This window comes from Lathamus discolor, chromosome 3 (assembly GCF_037157495.1).
Source record: "Lathamus discolor isolate bLatDis1 chromosome 3, bLatDis1.hap1, whole genome shotgun sequence".
NCBI classification, from domain to species: Eukaryota; Metazoa; Chordata; class Aves; order Psittaciformes; family Psittacidae; genus Lathamus; species Lathamus discolor.
Window position 1 is genome coordinate 136084355 of NC_088886.1, and position 22734 is coordinate 136107088.

Sequence of the window (22734 nt, forward strand, 5' to 3'; positions counted from 1 at the left end):
TACCTCGCGGGGGGGAAAATACATACTAGCTGAAAGAGAAGAAAAACCTATTTTCTCGGCTGTGCTGGAAAATGTCTGCTCTCAGAACTCCCCCTGAAGACCAACAGAATAACTGCAGGTTGTGCAACAAAACCAAACCTAAAATAATCTCCTGAACTTTTGTTTAACCATTAATAGCATGACAGCATTTCAGTACACCTATGCTATCTTCAGTAATGCCTCCTGCATTTATCTTTTTATACAAATACTACTACAATTCAATAGGAGCTGGTTACATACTGTGCCTTGGCTTCTTCAAAAAATCCAGCCTCTTTGATAATAATATCTAGCAGTCCTTGAAGAACATCACAGATCTTTTTCTAATTGCATAAAAATAATAAGGATTAAGTGCCTTACAGCTTTCCAGTTGCAAAGTACACGTCTGCTTATCCATCGGATACTTGGTCAGATCCATGCTGCATGCAACAGTTGTGGTGATCCTTGAAAAAAAAGAGCATTGCTAATTATTAATGGGATAAAATTGTTCATCAGTAAAAATAAAAATAAGTCATGTATCCCTATTAAACTAATATGTTCATTCAATTATCCTTTGCAAGGATGAAAAAAATCTAGTATTTACTGGTAATAGCATCCCAAACAAGAAACCACTCCAGAACAGCTGAATTTCATGGCAATCTAAAAAGGCCACCCCTTGTTCCTTTCTCACACTGTGCATTTTCCTTTACTGATATTTTGCAACGTATTTTACAGTTTTGTTATATTTCTCAAAATCATTATAAATGATAATGTGCAATAAATAATGCAAATCAACCACCACAGCTTGCTTTCCTCTTTGATGATTGCATTGAAAAACAACTGGAATGGCAAAATGCAATTCTTGCATTTGGCATGAAAGTAAAATGGTCTACTTAGAAAAGAAAATGAAACCTATTGTTCAATTTAGAAATTTAATCATATGGGTCAATAGCATTGCATATTTTTAAAACTACATCATGTGTATTCTACTTTTACAAATAGGTAAGTTTCTTAAGCATAAACTTACGCTAACCTGTAAAGGTTAAAATATAAGTACACATCAAATACGAACGCTGGTATGCAGCATATACATACCGTAGAGCATACAAGACTGTTCCATTAGGGTATATTCTTATAAGACGATTCTCAACAGTGATATCGTGAAGAAAAGACTTTTTTGAATCGACTATGAAGGTATCTGGTACCCAAAGCATTTCCACCAGCCGACCATCTAAGCTTAAACTTTTATTACCATCGAAACAAAGTCTCTCATCAGTCCATCGCTGCCTTAGAAATATGGTAGCCGTGTAGTCCTAAAAGAGAAAAAACAAAATTATCACACAGAACAAGCCTGTATTATATTCTGTTTTACAAAACTATATGGAAACGGCTGCTGGGCACAAATAGCCTGTGACTCCCCTTGTCCTGTTCTTAAATGCTGGCACTCTGAAAGCAGTTGTATTGGCTCTTGCACTGCCACTGCCAAATTTTCCAGCAATTGATGTGAGGCTGACATCATTACAAAATATTATGTTGAGTACACTTTGTTCTTACAGTTATTGGAATTTTACAGTAAAAGATGCTAGCCTAAGCCCATGCCTATAAATCAAGTGAAGTCATCAGAGTTTTGTAAGCAGATAATCTGTCTCTGTAAATCGTTAAATCTTAGAATGATTTATATAAGTGGCTGCAAACATCATTTTGTTCACATAAACTACTAAATAGCGCATTTTTTAAGAAAACTTTGGAGGAAGTTGTATAAATTCAGATAGACAAAAGGACAAAAGAAGTTAGTGGAATAAGCAGTGAATAATCTTTTAGCACAATTTATCCTTTCAGCATCTCAAGGGAAACTGTACCAAATTTACCAAGACCTTGAATATAGCTCTCAGCCCAATTCACCTTTAATTCAGATATGCTTTTTAGTCTTATAGTAAAATCATGCTATTTCTTAGCACTTCTTCAATGAAATTTTGATTTTCTGGTGTGCTTTTATCAGGATGATAAGTTCATCTTAGGTACTGACCTTACTTTCCCCTTTTTAAATGCTATCTAACACTTACTAAGTACAGAGGGATTCTAATGTTCAATTTCTGTGGAAACCTGAGTAATGAAATGGTGAGATACTTCTATGTATATATAAACACAAATTTTTTATATATTTAATTTTTAATATTTTTTTAATATTTATATATGCACACACTTCTATAGACACAAAAGCACACAAATATTTTCTAATATTGACTAAATGATTAATTATTTTCACCTTTTATTTCTATGTGCCAATGGAGAGTATCTTTAATTAGAAAACTCCATTTCATAGTTTGTTCAAAAATAAATTACACAAATTTAATGAAACACAGCTGGAATAAATTCATGTGAGACAGTAAAAGTAAGAGAAAAACAATACTTGTTCAGCTGTGTTTAATCACAAGGAAAGGGAGTGGCTTCAAAGTCACATGAATATATATTTAACTGTCTGAAATGCATAAAACTTTAGACATTCCATCTGGAAAATAAAGACTGTTCGATATTCTTTTCATGACATTAATACTCAGTAGCAAAATTCTGTTTGTATGACAGCTGTGATTTACACTGCATTTCTCTACTTATTTTAGTGCTATAACCACTATCTGTAGTGAAAAATAAAATCCCATCTCCTGACACACATTGACTGCACAAGGCAACTCAAAGTCACATTGTCAGCAGCTGTAAACACATCAACAAGCAAAACAAAACAGATTGCAAAGGCTACAATACCATATTTATTTCTGATATCGTATCAATGCTTGCGATATCCAGACTCATTCCAACTGACACTGGACCATCTGCAAAAAAGAGAAAGTCAGAATCTAGCACAAGGTTTTTTAATACTCAGTGTTCAGGAGAACTGGTTAGAAAACCTCCCACAACATGATCCATTTTCTCTAAATGTTCAAAGGAAAACTTTTAAAGGAAATAATCCTCAAACTTAAGACTATGACAGGTTTTTAATAATTTCATAACCAAAATACAATACTTCTAGACTAACAGTATCTTGGCTTTAATAAACATACTTTATTTCCTAAATATTTCCCGGTTTATATGATTTACTTTTTTTTCCAGAAACAAGATGCTGGAGAAAACACTGCACAACAAGGTGTGGAAGGTACAGTCCCCAAGGAACATCACACCCTTCTGCTCCGAGAGGCAGAACAGTGGAAAGAACCCTTCCAGCTGCAACATCTGCTGCCTCAGATGTTAGTGAACTAAGGGGTTGCACCTGGGAATGTCACATGGTTAACATCCAGATGGGATGGCTGAGTGACTTCATTTACTGGCTGTTTAAGAATATATTGCCTATACTGTGTCACTGCATTTTAACGTCCTGCTTTTGACCACTAGCAATTAACTTGTGATTTAAATACTTGCATTTATAAAGGGAAATTAGTCATTTTATTCTCCTTTTAAGATCAGCTGAAGGTTTATTCACTGTGATTAAATACCTTACCTAAGTAGTTGTCATTGTAATGTTAGTATGTTCAGATTCTTGTTTCCTTGTGAATACATTTTACAGTGTCAGAAGGAAGATCATCAGCTGTGTATTTTAAAAAGCAGAAATCATGCAGAGCTTTCATGGGAACATGACATTATTCCTGGTTGAATATGTGCAGAATAATTAACCAAGTACATGTACAAGGAAATTCATATTAAATAAGTGCATCTTTCCAAGTAATTGAGAAGTAGAGAATGCAGAACTGAGAAATGAGATACTTTAAATAAGATCTAGGTAGGTGATGGTGCCAGTATATCGCAGGCGTGCTGCTGGAACCCTCTCTTGGCTCCTTGCAGTGCATTAGGTATAGATGTCCCCAAATGGCATCTAGGGGAAGACAGGGTCCAGCTTTACCCCACTGACTTGCACTAACAAAAAATGTGTCATTCTAAGTGATGTAAGTGTACTGGTATGTTTATTTTTTCCAAAATAATTTCCATTTGTAATGCATGTGTCAGCGCTGTTGAACATCTGGCACTTCTGAAAGAATCTATAAATGCTTTGTTCTGGACTCAGTTGAAACTTCAACTATAAAACTCCAGCCTAAAGCAGGGCTGTGGGCTTGCAGCATTCCCTGATGGTAATCAATGTGTTTATTATATACTATAAACTGTACATTGGAACTGGAAAAAATTGTTCATCTATGGGAAGAAGGCTTTGAAAGTTAACTTAAGAACAAGATTGTACGACTTAAAAGTTCTCAGACCATTGACAGATTGTTCTGTTTCTTTCCACTTTTTTCAGGTTTTGATATCCCAAGAATACATTTATATTTGTTCCTCAAAGGTTATAAACTTGAGCTTCTAGGAAACTCCGCCCAACTTTCTAGCATGCAACACCAGCAGAATTGATACTTGTGCTTACCATTGTACTGTATCATTACTACAAGTGAAATACTGCCAGCCTCAAAACACACATCAGATGCTCAAAAATTCTTAAATTTAAAAATAAGTGTGATTTATAACCCATTTTCTGGGGGTTTTGTTGTCTGGGGGGTTTTCACAAGCCTTCCTGCAGATTCCCACGTATCACTGTATGAGAGTATCTCATTACCAACAGTCACACAAGAATCTGGGGGGAACCTCATCATGCAAGACATATACTTAATAATGGACCATCCTTGGGAGTTGACAGTGCAGTGTTCAGCTGGCGATGTGGGAATTCTGGCTGGGAATAATCAGACTCTTTCCTATTATATCATATTTTATTGATAGGAACACTTAATCCTTGCCTAGTCAAAGTGATACAAATTAGGGAAAATGCTCATTAGCAACATTTAGTATAATTAGTGCTATTGTTACACATCTGAGAGGAAAAGCTGACTTTGCAGAATGATTACTGAAATTAAAGTATGCTTAATTTTTCTGGAATCACAGACACAGGACTTTGTGCATCACTTTCTTCCTTCTTTCCTGTCATGGTATTTTTCAAAATATTATTGAGTACCACAACTGAAATGTAGTGTAGCTGACTCCCAACTACCAAAAGACATCTACCTTAGGTTCAAAGGTACTTCAGGCTTGGACTGATTGTCCTAGCACAGACCTGCCTTGCAGTTCAAGTGCTAAAGAGTGGTATTGTAGTCACGACAAAACCACCCAGTTCTGCTAACTGTGACAGTCTTTATAACCCAAGAGCTTGTGCTGTGCAGCCAGCCTGTCGAGCCAAGCACTCAGGAAAACTCAGCAGCAAATTACAACCCCTCAGATACAGCAACATGCCAGAGAGGAATTGTGCAGGGGTGTGGAAATCATGGAAGGGTTCTTTAATAACACAATACAAGCTGTTGAGAATAGCTTTGCTTTAACAGTTAATTAAATCAGAAAACTATTAATAGTTAAATGCTATTTTTTTGTGTGTGTGAGGCTAAACACAGTTTATGGTTCCTTACTAAATAAGCAGATTATTAATAACAGAATGAGTCTCCCCACAATTATTCACCAGGGTTTTCCCTGAACTTCCTCTGAAAGGTCTGTTGACAGTGTCAGAAACAGGGCAGTAGACCAGCTGAGGCAGTCGATTCCTACATTTCCATATGTTTGGCAGGAATTTTATGTATAATGGCAGCTTCAGAAGAAATTGACCGATCTTCAGAAGAAAACTGAAGTTAGTCTGTCCTGCATTAAGTTAAGAGAATCTTCAAAACATGGCAAATATCCACCAAAGGGTGTGCCTTGTTACAGCAATGGGTGCATAACTCAATCAACATATACTTTAACTTTTACTGAAATTTATGTACAAAGCTGGTTACTTCATGCACTTTACAGATATTCATAGTAATATATTGGAAATTAGCCAGAAGAGTGGCAGACAGCGCACCTAAAAATTAAGTTTGGTTCACTGCAATGATCACAGTCTGTTAATCTTTGCACCAAAAAAGTAAATCACCACTGTGTCACGTAGATATTTGTAACTTTGAAGACCAATTACTTAAATCAGTCTGCACAACTATGAACTGCCAGTGCTGAGCTATTAGCAATAGCGCTTTCATTTAGTTTAAGAAAACTTAAGATGATTTTGATATCTGGAAATATTTGAAAAGGGATGGCTTTTTGGAAAAAAACCTTACCCTTGCACAATATTGGATAAAATACTACGCAACTCTAACAGAGAATTAGAAGAAAAAGTATAACCAGAATAATTTATTGTAGTTTCACTAAAAACTGGGTTTCTTTCTGCCTCAATGACAGATTTGCTTTGGTTTAGAGCATTATGAGAATTTTAGATGAAGTGATAAATTAAGCTTGGATTTTTTTGGTGCATTTAAAGTCCCACCACAAGACATCTTTCTTGACAAGTAGAATCATAGAATCGTAGAATAGTTAGGGTTGGAAAGGACCTCAAGATCATCTAGTTCCAACCTCCCTGCCATGGGCAGGGACACCTCACACTAAACCATCCCACACAAGGCTTCATCCAACCTGGCCTTGAACACCGCCAGGGATGGAGCACTCACAACCTCCCTGGGCAACCCATTCCAGTGTCTCACCACCCTAACAGGAAAGAATTTCCTCCTTACATCCAATCTAAACTTCCCCTGTTTAAGTTTTAACCCGTTACCCCTTGTCCTGTCACTACAGTCCCTGACGAAGAGTCCCTCCCCAGCATCCCTATAGGCCCCCTTCAGGTACTGGAAGGCTGCTATGAGGTCTCCACGCAGCCTTCTCTTCTCCAGGCTGAACAGCCCCAACTTCCTCAGCCTGTCTTCATACGGGAGGTGCTCCAGTCCCCTGATCATCCTTGTGGCCCTCCTCTGGACTTGTTCCAGCAGTTCCATGTCCTTTTTATGTTGAGGACACCAGAACTGCACACAATACTCCAGGTGAGGTCTCACAAGAGCAGAAGGGCAGGATCACCTCTTTTGACCTGCTGGTCACGCTCCTTTTGATGCAGCCCAGGATATGGTTGGCTTTCTGGGCTGCGAGCGCACACTGCCAGCTCATGTTCATTTTCTCATTGACCAGCACCCCCAAGTCCTTCTCCGCAGGGCTGCTCTGAATCTCTTCTTTGCCCAATCTGTAGTTGTGCCTGGGATTGCTCCCACCCAGGTGTAGGACCTTGCACTTGCCATGGTTGAAATTCATAAGGTTGGCATCAGCCCATGTCACAAGCCTGTCAAGGTCCCTCTGGATGGCATCCCTTCCCTCCAGCATATCAACCGGACCACACAGCTTGGTGTCATCGGCAAACTTGCTGAGGGCGCACTCAATCCCACTGTCCATGTCAGCAATGAAGATGTTAAACAAGACCGGCCCCAACACCGATCCCTGAGGGACACCACTCATTACCGATCTCCAACCGGACATCGAGCCATTGACCACAACTCTTTGCATGCGGCCATCCAGCCAGTTCTTTATCCACCGAGTGGTCCATCCATCAAATTGATGTCTCTCCAATTTCAAGAGAAGGATGTTGTGTGGGACAGTGTCAAACGCTTTGCACAAGTCCAGGTAGATGACATCAACTGCTTTACCCTTGTCCATCAATTCTGTAGCCACATCATAGAAGGCCACTAAATTGGTCAGGCAGGATTTCCCCTTAGTGAAGCCATGCTGGCTGTCACCAAACACCTTGTTGTTTTTCATGTGCCTTAGCATGCCTTCCAGGAGAATGTGCTCCAAGATTTTACCAGGCACAGAGGTGAGACTGACTGGTCTGTAATTCCGCGGGTCTTCCATTTTCCCCTTCTTGAAAATGGGGGTTATATTTCCCTTTTTCCAGTCGTCAGGAACTTCACCTGACTGCCATGATTTTTCAAATATGATTGCCAGTGGCTTAGCAACTTCATTCGCCAGCTCCTTCAGGACCCACGGATGGATTCCATCAGGTCCCATGGACTTGTGCACATTCAGATTTTTAAGACGGTCTCGAACAGATCCTCTCCTACAGTGGGCCCAAAGTCTTCATTCTCACAGTCCCTGCGTCTACCTTCTAAGACCTGGGTGGTTCAGTCAGAGCCTTTGCCAGTGAAGACCGAGGCAAAGAAGTTATTCAGAACCTCAGCCTTCTCCAAATCCTGTGTAGCCAGTTCTCCCGAAAGCTTCCTCAGGGGGCCTATATTGTCCCTAGTCTGTTTTTTGTTTGCTACGTACCTGTAGAATCCCTTCCTGTTATCCTTAACCTCCCTGGCTAGGTTTAATTCTAACTGGGCCTTAGCCTTCCTAACCTGGTCCCTAGCTTCCTGGACAACATCCCTGTACTCTACCCAGGCCGCCTGCCCTTGCTTCCATTTTTTATAAGCCTCTTTTTTCCTTTGAATTTTCCTCAGCAGCTCCTTATCCATCCAAGGAGGTCTCCTGGCCCTTCTGCCGCACTTCCTTCTAGTTGGGATGCAGCACTCCTGAGCTTGTAGCAGGTGATCCTTGAATATCAACCAAGAGTCTTGGGCCCCCCTTCCCTCCAGGGCTATATCCCATGGAACCTTACTAAGCAGGCTCCTGAAGAGGCCAAAGTCTGCTCTTCTGAAGTCCAGGGCAGTGAGCTTGCTGCACGCTCTTCTCACTCTCCTGGGGATCTCAAATTCAACCATCTCGTGATCGCTGCATCCAAGGCTGCCCTGGAGCACCACATTCTCAACAAGCCCTTCCCTGTTGGTGAGCACAAGGTCAAGCATGGCACCTCTCCTTGTCAGCTCCTCTATTACTTGCAGAAGGAAGTTGTCTTCCACACAATCAAGGAACCTCCTGGATTGCTTGTGCCAGGCCATACCGTCATTCCAACAGATGTCAGGGTGGTTGAAGTCCACCCTGAGAGCAAGGGCCTGTGAGCATGAGGCTTTTCCTATCTGTCTGTAGAGTGCTTCATCCACAGGTTCTCCTTGATCAGGCGGTCTGTAACAGATCCCCACAGTAATGTCTCCCACGGCTGTTTTCCCTTTAACCCTGACCCACAAACTCTCTGTAAACTGCTCACCTGTCCCCAGACAGAGTTCCATACTCTCCAGCCTATCCCTAACATAAAGGGCAACTCCCCTTCCCCGCCTGCCAGGCCTGTCTTTTCTAAAGAGCCCGTAACCTTCTATTCCAACACTCCAGTCATAGGAGCCATCCCACCATGTTTCTGTGATGCCTATTATATCATACCCCTGTAGATGTGCACACATCTCTAATTCCTCTTGTTTGTTCCCCATGCTACGGGTGTTTGTATAGAGGCATCTGAGACGAGCTGCAATTGAAGCTGACTCGTTGGCCGGAGCAGCCGGAATGTATGTACATTGCTCCAAGCATTTATTATAGGTTCTGGCAACTGACTGGGTGTGTTGGGATGGAATGATGCCCCCCTCCCCCAACACATCTAGTTTAAAGCCTCCTTGACCAGTCTGGCAAGCCTCCTACCAAAACTGTTCTTCCCCTTCTTTACCAGAGCAGCTCCACCAGCCCCCAGTAGACCTGGCCTACTAACTTCAGTCCTACGTTCAAGACACCCAAACCCCTGACTATGACACCACCCTTTTAACCATTTATTAACCTGGCCAATCCTCCTGGCTTTTTCTTTGTCCTCCCCTGTGTCCTGGAGAATTGACAAAAAGACTTTCTGAGCACCGGAGCACCTAACCACCTCTCCCAGGGCTCTGTAGTCTTTCTACATGTACATGTACATGTTAAATGAAGAGACTGGACAGATTAAGACAGGCCTTCTGACAGATCTCAACTGTAATGTTTGATGCAAAGACATCAGAAGATAGATCAATTTCTAGCAGGAATCAGCTTCAATCTTACTTGTTCACATCAGTGATCTTTAGTCAGTGATGTAGTTTCATTGGTACAGTTGGTGAATAAGACAAAAATTGGTAGGGAATGTAATAACAGCTTGTTAAATCATTTGTCATAAAAGCCCCACTTTAATACAGCCAAATGCCAGCAATTAATGTGGGGACAAATAATGCAGGCAATATGTACAGGATAGGAAACTATCCTGGCAAGCAGCACCTTTGAGAAGGATTTAGAGGTTGTCACAGATAATCATTTCAACATGATCTTTCCGCATTATGCTTTGGCAGAAGCACTATTGCAATGGGGAGCAATACACAGAATTAAGTTATCTTGCAATCTAGACTGTACTGGCAAGACTGTTACGAGATTACTGTGACATGATTTGTTTTCCACATTTGAATTTAAAAAAATGTGCAAACAGCAGAGAGAGTTCAATTGAGAGAAATATTCCAGAGAGAGAAGACAAAAACCTCTGGAAGCTTAGTAAACAAAGCTTGTAACATGGAAATTAAGAAACAGCATTTCCTCAGCTCCTCAAGGAGAAGATGGAGAGGTGACTTGCCCAGTGTCAGTAAGTGCACAGAAGCACTATCCAGTACGTAAGTTGTACACATTCTTTGACTAAGCAAAGCAAGATCCCAGTTTATGGAAGCCATAGGCAACATAGAACTTCACATAAACTGATCTTTGTCTAACTGAATTTAATCACTGTTCATCATTTAGAGTCTCTAGAACTCAGCATTTAGGGGCAGGGGAGAAAAAAAAAACCAACAAACAAACACAAACCTAGATGCAGGAAGCTGGGTTTGGTGACAGTGATTGTCTCATAGTGTCTCTTATCTCCATGGGACAGGAAGGAAAATACACATTAACATCTGTATGCTGAAGTTTATAGTTTTGCACCATCACTGATTTATTAAATCACAATTTTAAGGATTCAGTAGGGATTCAAAAGATATTTTTCCCAAATATACAACTGGTTGGACACATTCTGGGATTTTTGCCTTTCTCTGAAGGCTAATTGGTACATAAAATAGCCTTTAGATTATGGTCATTTGGTGCTTCACATACTCTGTGAGGTTGTCTCACTAAATCAAAGGGTCTTAGACACAGCTAATATTCTGACATCTCCTGGTCTCTTTTGGGGGTATATTGTAAAATTCTGAGGACTAAAATGCCTTCATCTAATTAAACTCATAAAACTTAGTATAAACAACATTTGGGGAAAAAAAAAAAAAACTATGACTGGTCTTACATAGAAGGTTGGACTCAAATTTAATTTGCTTTCTTGAATTAAAACCTTAAGACCATGAAATGTATTACTCATTACAAGGCTAAGGAAAATAAACTTTTAAATATAGTTTAGAATAACTGATTCGAGCATGACACTTTTCTATACCACTTGAAAGCAGCTTCCATATTCAAATATACTTAGCTGTGACCTTTTCCTAGTCTCTCACTTTTTAATGAGAACACTTAAATTATCACATTCAATCACAGAACAAAATCTATTTGTATAAAATTATTTACAAGATTTAATGCATCTAACACCTCCATGTGCCTGATCCAAGGCTCACTGAAGTCAGCAGGAATTGCTCATTAATTCAGAGAGGTTTGGCACAGCACCTAGCATTACAAAATTGGCCTACACAGTTTCAGCTGAAAACTTGGTGTTGAAATCAGCTCGTATTACTGAGATAAAGTTTCAGGGTTATGTAGCACATTTAAGGGAAAAATACTATGCATTTTTAAATCCCTTATCTCAGCTTTTCTTTAGAAGACTTTCACATCTACCTAAAAGTCTAAGATGGATATTATTACGATTAGGGGTACTATCTAGTAACACTACTACAGAAGTATTTCATATTCCAGTATAAATAATGGTTAAAATCATTCTAAAATTGGTAATTTTTTTAATTCATTAATGGAACTGCCCAGTTTTATCTGTTCAGTTTATAAATACTCAGCTGGTTCAACAAGCAAAAGAGGAATATAAAAATGCTATAGTTAAGGAAAAAGAACATTCTTAATAGTAATATTTGGATGAGGGCAGAGGCAAGTAACCATTTCAGCTGGGATTTCTCTGTACTAAACCTTGTGTAAAAGTAACACCACGATTTGGTAACTGGTATGTGCCACCCACCAAACATAAAATGCTCAGTATATTTTACTTGTCTGCAAACCTTTGATATACTAAGACTGCTTTCAACTGATCAAATTTTAAGCACCTATTTTAGGTGCCTAGAGATGGGAATGGCATTCTGTATTGGGCGTAAATGGCAGCCTTTAAGCAACAAGGGTCTGGAGGGGTGGCCTGAGGGTAGGGGATGACATAAGGCAAGATTAATCCAGGTTTAAAATCTAGAAATCTATTAGTTTCCATCAATATAAGGGGAGAAGCCATTTTTTGTGCTGTTATACAGCTACTGGATTCAAAGGAAAAATATCTCATAACGTCCTCATTAATGACACTAGTTGAGTTGTATCCTCTTAGGTAATTGCCAGTTATCTGCCAGTCCCAGCACAAGGACCAAGCATGAACAAATAAGCAAATGGAGGGCTTATTAAACTAAACTTATGAGATGCCGTAAGATTTCCTTGACTGGTAAATATTTGTGTTCCTCCTGGCTTTAGGAAAAAGGGAACCCTATTTTATGATCATTTGTTTATACTTAATGCTTTCTTTTCAGGACTAACAAAACCCAACATTTTGCTAAATACTAAGGAGTTCAGTGTCACTGATTTCTTTAAGAGTATGACTGTATCTTGGCAGCAAGCATCCTTCAAAAATACACGTTTCCTGCCTGAAGAAAAATTTCAAGGACAAATAACTTTGAGATGACTTTTAATTATGTTATTCTACATTCAAGCTAACCTCTGGCCCGCTCACACTTGATATAAATCACATTTCAGTGCTCCATTATGACTAGCTAACATTAAGCTCAAAGCATTTTAGATGCCAGCAAATAATACCAACTAGTTTTATGACAAATTTCTTTACAGATATTTATGAGTGCATATCTAACTGACCACGCAAATAAACAAATATGCATACTTTCAAAAGCAAAAGAATTTTGGCACAAAAAAAAGGGGGAACCAAATTACTTAAAAGGGTGGCTGACTTTTTAGTTATTTTTAGCTAGTTCCATGTATCAACATACACATTCTAGGTTCCCATTTTATGCAAATCCTTTCAAGCACTTTAGACAGCAAACATAGATCTTGGGGTTAATATGCACAGACATCCTTTTCTCTGCTCGTTACTAGAAAAACAAGTTTACAAGTTTCCTTCTCAGAGTAAATCAGCACTGATAGGTTGACACAGAGCTATATCATATCAAAGAAAGTAAGGATTTTCAGGGAAAAAGGATGGCAAAAATAAAAAGGCACATAAGAGGTATAAATTACTAAATAACTGTAGCCATTGATGTAATTCTGAGTAAAGCCAGTTATACTGAAATCTTTCTCACAAAGAACAGATACTAGGTACACCAGCTGCAGGCAGATAATATCCATAGAAATAAGGAAATTATTAAATAGAACAAAGCTAGGATAGCTGTGGTCACAGAGATCAGTATAATAAACTGATCTGTTAAAGTGAAGATTCAGGTGATTTACTAGCTCTGCTTCTGAGGAGAGGAATAGCTCCTCCTGGACCTACATCTCACCCAAGCTGCAGCCCACCTTGTCAGCAACAGAGAGGGGTCAGGGCTGCAAAGACACCACTCCCCACCCCAAACATACACGTCTCTCTTACATGGAAAATGATCCCAAATGATCTTGCCAAAAGCTACAGGTCCAGAAATCATAGAATCGTAGAATAGTTAGAATAAACACTTCCTAGATCATCCTAACCTAAATTATTCCTTTAAAAAGTAATTTCTCACAGAATTACCAACCCTGACAGCATCAATAAAATGCATTTTTCAGATTCTTATCCCATTCCTTCAGCAGTAGGGCTAATATAGATCCTGACACACAGTGTTTGTACGCCAGAGCTGTAGCGAGCATATGCAGCAGCAGTGGCATATGCTGGAAATGCTAGACTGTCTCTGCATACAGCAGATCTGCACTTGAGCTAGCTCCTCCGGGATTTGTAAGCAAATGCAGAAAGTCCTTAGCATCCCTCCGAAAAACATTCACAGGCAGAAAATGAGCTATAGTTCTGCTGCTTTATTACAACTGAGGAAAAAAAAATAAACTCATATTAGGAAAGGGAGTTTTGTAACTCAAAAGTGCTTTACTGCTGGTTTGAATATTATCATAGGATTTTGCAATTAAGTTCTGTTTGTGTCCAGCAAAGCACATCCATCATGGCAGTGCCAAAGTATCGCTAGTACTAGCCTTAAGCAATGAACGAAATATATTAATGGCCACTGAGCATATAATTATTTTCCTTTATGCATCATCTCCAATGCAAAAGTGTTAGTTTATTAGCATTACTTCTATTTTGTGGAAAATCTTCGACTATGTAAATACTTTATAGCGGTTTTTATCAACAGCTGAGACAAACATAATCATACCAAACAGATTGAATAGGTTTCCCTTTCTCCTAAACCTAAAATACAGATTTATCTTATTATTTTTATTAAATGGATGCAGAAATTGCACATGATGTGGAGCGCCCTTATTGAATAGGCTGATACTCTCACCAGGTGTTTGGATGGGAAGAGGTAACAGTATGGTCTGAGAAACACTTTAGCCAATCATTAAGAAGGACATGAAGGTATATCAAAGTCATTTGAAACCTCTAATGATTATGAATATTTAACTTAAGAACCATTGTCTAGCATTCACTGTGCAAGTTAATTTTCTGACAGACGTGGTGCTGAGCATCTTTTCAGCATGCAGAGTATTTTCTTTTTCAGAGTTCTGCAGTTACTCCAGGCAGATATCTTCACCCTACCTCGTAACTTCTCAGTATTTCTGATACATGGAATAGCCTGATTCAAGCAAGGAAGATGTCTGTCATTGAGATTTCAGGTGCCTAACATTCACTGTACTGCAGGGCTGTAAAATGTGCCTTCGTTCAGTGGACTATGGGGGTCTTCCAACCTGGTGACCATGAACTTCTAATGCAAGAAACTCACATTTTTGTTTTATTTTTCCTTACAGTTCTGCAGTGAATCAGTTCAGTGACCTTTAAGACCCAAGGCAAGAAGCGTTTATGAAATAATTCTCTTACATTCTTACAGTAGATGCACTTAATACTTGATAAAGTAACCAGATTTGCCTGTGCTTTCATGATCATTTTGATAAATAAAGCTTTCTTATCCTGAATCAAAACTTTTTATAGTTATTATTTAGGAAATTAGAGGAAATTGTGCTTTTAAATAGGCAAGGCATGACAGCTTATTTCGCAGAGGACACATTAACATCAACAGTCAAGTCTCTAACAGAGCCTGGAAGTTTTGTTTGTGAATGCCTGCAATATATATATTTCACCTTGGGCCACAAAAGCTATTATGCTACATCTTATTATATCATGGTACATCATGTACAATCAGATCAGCCACTGTCAAACACTGGAGGAAAAAAGTACAGCAAAAAAAACATTTGCTCTCATCGCTAAGTTTCAGACACTGCATTACATTGTGGCTCAATCTTACGGAAACAGCTTTTCTACTTACTATCAAAAAATGGACGTAGATACTTGTTGTATCCTTTTATTATTTTTTGTATAGTAGGAGGTAGAATTTCACCTTTTCCTTCAGCTTTGGAAATTTGCATTGACCTAAATGGAATTAAAACAGTGAGAATGTTTTAAAAGAACATCATCAGTTACAGTAGAGATGAAAATACTGTCTTAGTTTCAAGGTTACTGATGATTACTGCCCATCAAATAATGTATTAGAAAACATTTGTACATATGCATTTCACAGCACTGTAAACAACGTTCTAGAAAACGTTAGATTTTTGTAATGTGCATTAGTCTCTTACTGGAAGAAAATAACACTTTTTTACCTTAAAGCATACCATTTCTTAATTCCTCACCTTAGAAAACAGTTCAGTCTTCTTTAATACCTTCTCTGTAAATAGGACATTACTATTATAATCTAGGAATGTGGGAAAAGTGTTGGCTGTTTATTTCAGCATTTAGAATTAAGCTTCTTTTTACATAATGAAATACATTCAATTTAGCTCCTGGAGAGAGGCAGAAACCAGCCTCAGAGATTAGTGCATAAAACCACTTTTAAAATCCTGCTTTTATAACACAGTTTTTAAACGGGCTACAGAAATAACCCTGTTGGGCAAAACTGGTGAAGCATAGTGAAAATGCAAACCACTGCTTTGTTTGAAGTAATTACAAATATGAACCACAGAAGCTAAATGGAAATAAGTAAGCAATTTTAAAACCCTGGGGCCCCTGCAACAGCCTCACTGGGAAGGTGAGTGAAGGCACTAGAGAAGATGCATACCACAATTGCAGTTTTTTACTTAGACTATATCCAGATTATTTTTTATATATTTCCACTTTGTCTTTTATAGGCCTTTATGGCTAGCAGCTATGGATGGGCACCTGAGGTCATTAAGGGCTGTTACACTGTCCCGTAGCAAAGCATAGCTTTGCTCTTAGTTTCTGCCTAACCCCTAAGGTGAGCACCTCAGTGTCAGCAAGGTGTGCTCACCCATCACAGATTCAGGCTGTGCTCTTCATAAATTAAAACACAAGTGTTACTGACTGCTCATTGCAGTGATTTCAGAAAAGTGGGGGTATGACTTTAATTATGAAGGTGAGAAGCAAGCAAGTAACTGACTCAAGGAAGCCCAGCTGGCTGTATGCAGAGGCATTGTTTGTTGATGGAGAACAGCCACCATATTCACCAGGAGAGGGTCTGTCTGCTTCTTACTACACACATCAGAAGTGACTCATTACTAGAAGCAACCAGTTTTACTCCTTAGTTCCCATACAGAAGATATGAATTGTAGATGTGGTGGCTCAGTGCTGGGGATAAGGGTGTAAGTACAAATTGATGGTCAAAGGATCTTTCCCTTTTTGTCTTCTTTCCTAGTCATGCCCAATCCTCACTGTATTTCTTCTTCCCAGTTCTACTTGGGCTGCTCCTGAGAACTCTGTTTGCTCTTCCTAATGATGTTTCAAGGTCTCCTGTAGCTTTCTAAAGCTTGCGCCTTAGATTTTTACTTTTACCATATCTCTGAGGGAGCTCGAGCTGTTCTGTCAGGAATCTGTGGCTTCCATCCACTAGGAATAATCCAGTATCTCAGATTAGCAAAATTTAAATGCTGAGATGATCTCACCAGGTATATGTGGCCAAATCACACTGTGGTTTGTGATGTGGTGTCTGCTGTCCTGAAACACTGCTGCGTGACTTTTCTGTTCACCAAGCCATATTCCCACATAAGCAGCTGTTTTTCATTAGCAGTCTTGCAACTCGTGTAGCTTAGGTATTTGAACAGTCCTATTTACTTTCCTTATTTCGTTCCTGTTTTTTTATTGTTGCTAGAGAACTATGTTATTACTTAATGTAGGTGTGGTCTTGAGTAATGCCATCATTGAAATAACAAATATTTCTCCTGTAAATTGTGTACTAAAGAAGCAAGCATGGTCACATTAAGTTAAAATGTGAATATAAATAAAAGGGCCAGTTTTATGTTGCACAAAAGTCTTGGAATTAAAAAAGTACTTGAATTTAACTTTCAAATACTGTACTTGCAGTAGATATTTCTGCTTTTGAAATTTGCATGTAACTTTGGCAAAGTGTTCGATGAGCTGCATGAGTTTAATTTCATAGTTTTACTGGATTCTTCTTGAATAGCTTTCACAACCTGTGAAACAATAAAATAAAACTTGTCCCTTTTCCACTACGAGGACATAATACTGTTGTGCTGATCAATATGCAACTACAGAGTGGTCTGCTGCGTTATCATTCACCGCTATTTGCTAAAAGATATCTTAAATTTTTGCCATTGCTGTTTGGAAGTCCTTTCCTTAAATCACCTGTGGAAATAGTTCTTTATTTCCCTCAGTAATACACAATGTGTAGTCTTTGGTCTTTGACTTTTACAGGTAAGAACCTGCTGACACGGAAAAGTGGTTGTGCAGTAACTGAGACGGTGAATACTGGGGTACTCTCCCTTGTATGCTATTTTTCCTGGCAATCTTTGAGAACTCTTATCACATTAAGCCAATATATGAGAGGAATCTGATGCCTCATATATGTGAGTGTGTGGTGGTACCATCTTGGTAACTTTGGGAATACTTAGAAGCAGCTTGTTAGTGTTGAAAGGTAAGGAACCTATAAATGTTACATACCTTAAGCGGATTTGCTTATCAGCATTTCAAGCGAGGATGCCCTGTTTCGTTTAAAGTGCTCTTCAATTCGTGTGCCCCATTCATTGCTAAACAGCTGAACACACTCCTATATTGTGTCATATAGCCTTATGTGTGAATCACAAAGGATTAAAGTAAAAGCTGGGTCTCATTCGTCATATGCATGTACATCTTCTCATCAATGCATCTAAGTTTCTCTTTTACCCTGTATTCTTCTTGTTATATTTAACTAACTGCATATGTTTTAGTTCCTCCATTTTCTTAATATATTTGAAATACACAGGCAGGCATGTAAGTACGGAATTGCCTTGAAACAGCTGTTCCAGCCACTGAGAAGACAATAGGCTTTTACAGAATATGTATTTGACAGCTGGGAATATCTATGTGTTCTGGGCTGTCAATGTATAATACATGTTTAATCTCTTCAGGTTCAGTGATGCATTCTTGCTTTTATAAAAGGTGAATTATAATTATTTAATTTCGTTAGTTGTATTATGTCTTAAAAATGTAATATTTTTACAGGCTAGACTGAACTTGATACGTACAACAACTGCTTGTTATTTAAGATACTCTTAAGTCAGTGTCTTAACAGATTTGAGTAACTGGAGGAGGAAGAGGGCATGTCTGCCCTTAACAATAGTATATATCACCACTTAAAATGTAAGTACAGTCAAGACACATGTACAGGAATATTTTTCCTGGGTATTTTTTGTCACAAGTTATGTATCATGAAAGAGGCATAAACACCTTAGAACCAAAAGAAGGGAGAAAGAAAATGCCAAATACAGTCTCTGAGCAACACCCCCTCAGGAAAATCTAGGGGAAAATAGCTGTTTTCAGGCAAACCACTGACAGGCGAAAGGTTCACTGATGTGAACACAGAGGTTACTTCTTGTTTCATGCCCAAGGTGCTCAAGGATACAGGCTTTTGTATAGTCTCTGTGGATAAACTCCAGAAGAATCACCTACATCACTGATTAATTCTCTGCTTCAAAACCTCCAGTATCCCCACTGATTTTTGGTTCATTGGTGAGGCTGAAACACTAGCATTATGTTAGCATTTACCAGATACAGGAACAAATACTTAAATAATTTACATGCCCCTAAACTCAGTCAAAAAAACAAAAGACTAAAAATCCCACAAAATAAATGGGAGCCCTTCTTTGGATCAAAGAGCAGATATTTACTTGAGCTAATCCCTGATAATGAATCTATTCATTACTTTGATCAATTTGCCTCAATTTTTTCATTTCTACTTTTTCAATAAAAATATTTCTGGGAAACTGATCCAGGCAATGCCCTGGATATAGACTTTAGTACGTGCGCCTATGATGTAATTGTAATGTAATTTAATTCAAGTGAAATTAAGAAATGTCATTCAGGAAGGGAGAGCTAGAAAGCAAGGTGAAACCTAATAGTCTTGTGTGACATTGTTAGCATGTGTGTTGTGACAGATCATGTTCTCTCTATGAATATGATAAGGAAGATGAGGCTCTAAACTTAAAATAAAAAACCATCACCAAACAACATTATAGGTTATAAAATACTCTGTAGAGGAAAGCCTCTTCATGCATTAGTCAGAGTTTGCATATGTGGGTTGCCTAAGGGGTCAGCTACAGAGCAATCCTTGCCCTTGCTTCAGTACACCTCAGTCCTTGGATACTGCTTAGAATTGTTTCTCTGTTTCAGCACTAAGCAGCTATTTTTTTATTTTAAACACCACTTTCACTATACCTTCCTGATGTGTGTGCTGCAAAACAGCATTTGCGTGCAGAAGCATCACCTTGGCTGTGAAACAGGCAAGGGGCAGAGCTGCATCTTAGCCTGTGTTTGGATTTGGATACTACATCAGCTCAATACTGTGCACTTGTGTCCAAGCTAAACAGGTGCTAAGCATGCATGTGATTCCCATGGATGCTGTACAGGAGTTAACTGTCTGTGATTTTGGATACTCTTAGCCATGTGAAGCTGTAAGAGGATTTGAAAAGTCTGCCTGATAATAATGCAGGCAATTATACACTGCAGGCTGAACTTCTCAAGGAAATTAGCCTCCTTGTTACTTAGATGCTTCTTAAATTTTGTTGGTCTCTTAGCAGTGTTTTATTACTGCAAAGCCATGAATCATGCAGCGATTATAGAGTGTGACAAGTCGCAGCTGACAAGGAAGGAAGGTGGAATTAGAGCAAGTGTGTGTTCTGAACAAAGATCTCTTTATAGCACTGGAGAAGGTGTGGGAGATGAACGCTTTAAGCTCCCTTTCAGGGGACTCTTTTACCTGCCCTCACAAGTGCAGGCTTTATCTAAACATACGTTTATACACCCACTTGAACCAAAACTCAGGCAGAATCTTACCATAAGGATTTTACTGGGAGACCAAATAGGTAATTCTACACAGAACTGGCTAATAGACTTTAAATACTTCAGTTAAAGGTGGTAGTGACTATGTCCATGCTTGTCTTTTCTTATTAGAATTACTTACATAGAATAGTTTTTCCCTGTTTTTATATAAGGAATATATTTTCAGTGCTCTATTCCTATCCTAAAGTGTTTTTTTTTTTTGTCATGGCAACTGCACTGTTAGCAGGGTTACTGGTACACAGAAGGAATCGGTTTCACCTTCCAGCTTAACACAACTAAGCTTTCCTAAAGACTTCATGATTTCATCACAGAAAATAAGAAGACAACATTTTAATCAGGTAAATCTTTTTAAGACACTCTCCTTTAGTAATGAATGCACAATGATGACTCTACTACCTCAAGCTTACCGTACATTTAGGTGGACTGTGCGCTTCTGTCCTTGGGCAAGGTACTGTGCTCTAGGCAAGGACCCGTCTAAATTTGTGTCCTAAATCTGCTAACATCTGATGATATTCACACTCTTTACACAGTAATCCTTCATTTCAAGGATCATTTGCTTAAATTAAGTGTTTTGAGGGTTTGTTTTTTTTTTTTTCCCTTCCCCACCAGCCTTCTCAATGAAAAACAACTGTAACTCAGTTAAGGTAACCAAGACGATTTGTGAAGGAGTTCAGTCCTGCATTTCTGTTAATATTTAGGTGGTTTTATCTTTTTAAGAGACAAGATTCAGCTGTTGAGATTTGGCTCTGTTATCTGGCCAGATATATTTCTAATTAAAAGCAAATTGATTATAAACCAACTGATATTACTATATGTTTAAGCAATAATATTTTAGCAAATATTTCTTACCTACACATCATCAACAGAAAAAGGGCTCTGAGACTCCAGCATTTAATACTGCACATTGTCAGGTGTGGTTTCAGAAGCTCTTGCAGCCCCTAAAAAAAAAAGTGCAGAGGCAATGTTTTACAGTACATTTGCATTTCAAATACGCAAATTTCACAAGGTTTTCAACACTACTGCATCTTCAATAGTTGCTGCTATAAATCTATTAGTAAATATTGATAACAATAAAACCCCTCAAAACGTAGAAAAAGACATCAGCAATAATTCAACTTACCGATTGAAGCTGCATTGCAGGGTACTACAGCTCTTTCATTTTTGCATCTGTCCTTTAAATATTACAAAAAGTAATTGTTTTGAAAAATTTTGCAGGAGAGTCATAAACAGTTTTGTGTCTGCTATTCATGCTTGTAAATGAGTGTCTTTGGTACATCAGTGCACTCTGAATGGAAAATATGTCACTCCATCTTATAACACAGCTGTTCAAGAGTAGCATCTTTGGCATGGGGGTAGCAACAATACCTGTGATGCTTATCTTTGGCAAGCTTTTGTTAATGAAGTAAATCAAAATGATATGTTTCTGCCTCTAGCTATTAAAAAAAGGTCCTTTGACTGTATATAAATAATCATATATAAGCATCCACATCCATCAAAATGCTTGGCTGAGGCAAGATGTTTTCTTCTGAATGAGATTTCTTTGCCTTTGTCAGTATGATTCACATCCATAATGGTTATTTTAAGTAATCTGTCAACACTGTAATCCATTTCTGGATGAAAAGAGTATCAGTCTATATTTTAATGCATTCTTGCAACAGATCTGAAATTCATGGGCTAAGCATACTTTTGCTATACTTCATCAAGGCACATAAATGTTATTTTAAGACTTGCTTCAAAACACACAAAAAAACCCAACTACATGACAGGAACATTACCCAGAATCTGCAAAACAACTGTTAAATGTTAATATATACAAATGAATTATCTGTTGTAGCTTTTAGAAAGGGAGAATCAAACAATACTATTTTTGGTGTCCAAAATATATTTTGCAGGAGTCTCTTGCACTTCAGTTTCACAATAAATTATAAACAGTAAAGAATTTGAAGCTTCACAACTTGAAGCTTTGTTTCACCATCCTTTCATTTCTAATGCAAAATTCTAGTGAACTTTTTTTACCCCAAAGTAATTTTTCTTTCGGTCTATAGTTCTAGTAAGAGCAACACAAGCAGTGTTTACCTAAATTAATGCAGCGTAAATGGTATCTGACTTGAATGTAACAGTGGTGAAGTGACTAAGTTAATGTCTCCAAAGAAAAAAGTCAATTCAATGGCTTTTTAAACCAGTAAAAATTCTCAGCATCTGGGATACTTTAAGCATACATCAGCCTGGTAAATATTAATGTCAAAATAAATCATACACTCCTACTGACTTCCACAGAAAATCATGCATGAGACATTAAGAGAGCCTGTAATAGGAAGATA

At 38.3% G+C, this 22734-nt stretch overlaps 1 protein-coding gene across 1 annotated transcript in view; it reads right to left on the reverse strand.

Moving 5' to 3' along the window:
• LOC136011282 (gamma-aminobutyric acid receptor subunit pi-like) overlaps positions 1 to 22734 on the reverse strand; it is a 51469-nt gene that overhangs the window by 22408 nt on the left and 6327 nt on the right. The window contains exons 2-6 of the mRNA XM_065672918.1: positions 21263 to 21351; positions 15393 to 15496; positions 2776 to 2843; positions 1111 to 1328; positions 397 to 479 (exon numbers count right to left, since the gene is read on the reverse strand). Of these exons, the coding sequence (XP_065528990.1) occupies positions 397 to 479; positions 1111 to 1328; positions 2776 to 2843; positions 15393 to 15496; positions 21263 to 21318 (529 nt within the window). The 5' untranslated portion in view covers positions 21319 to 21351. The remainder of the gene's footprint in view (positions 1 to 396; positions 480 to 1110; positions 1329 to 2775; positions 2844 to 15392; positions 15497 to 21262; positions 21352 to 22734) is intronic.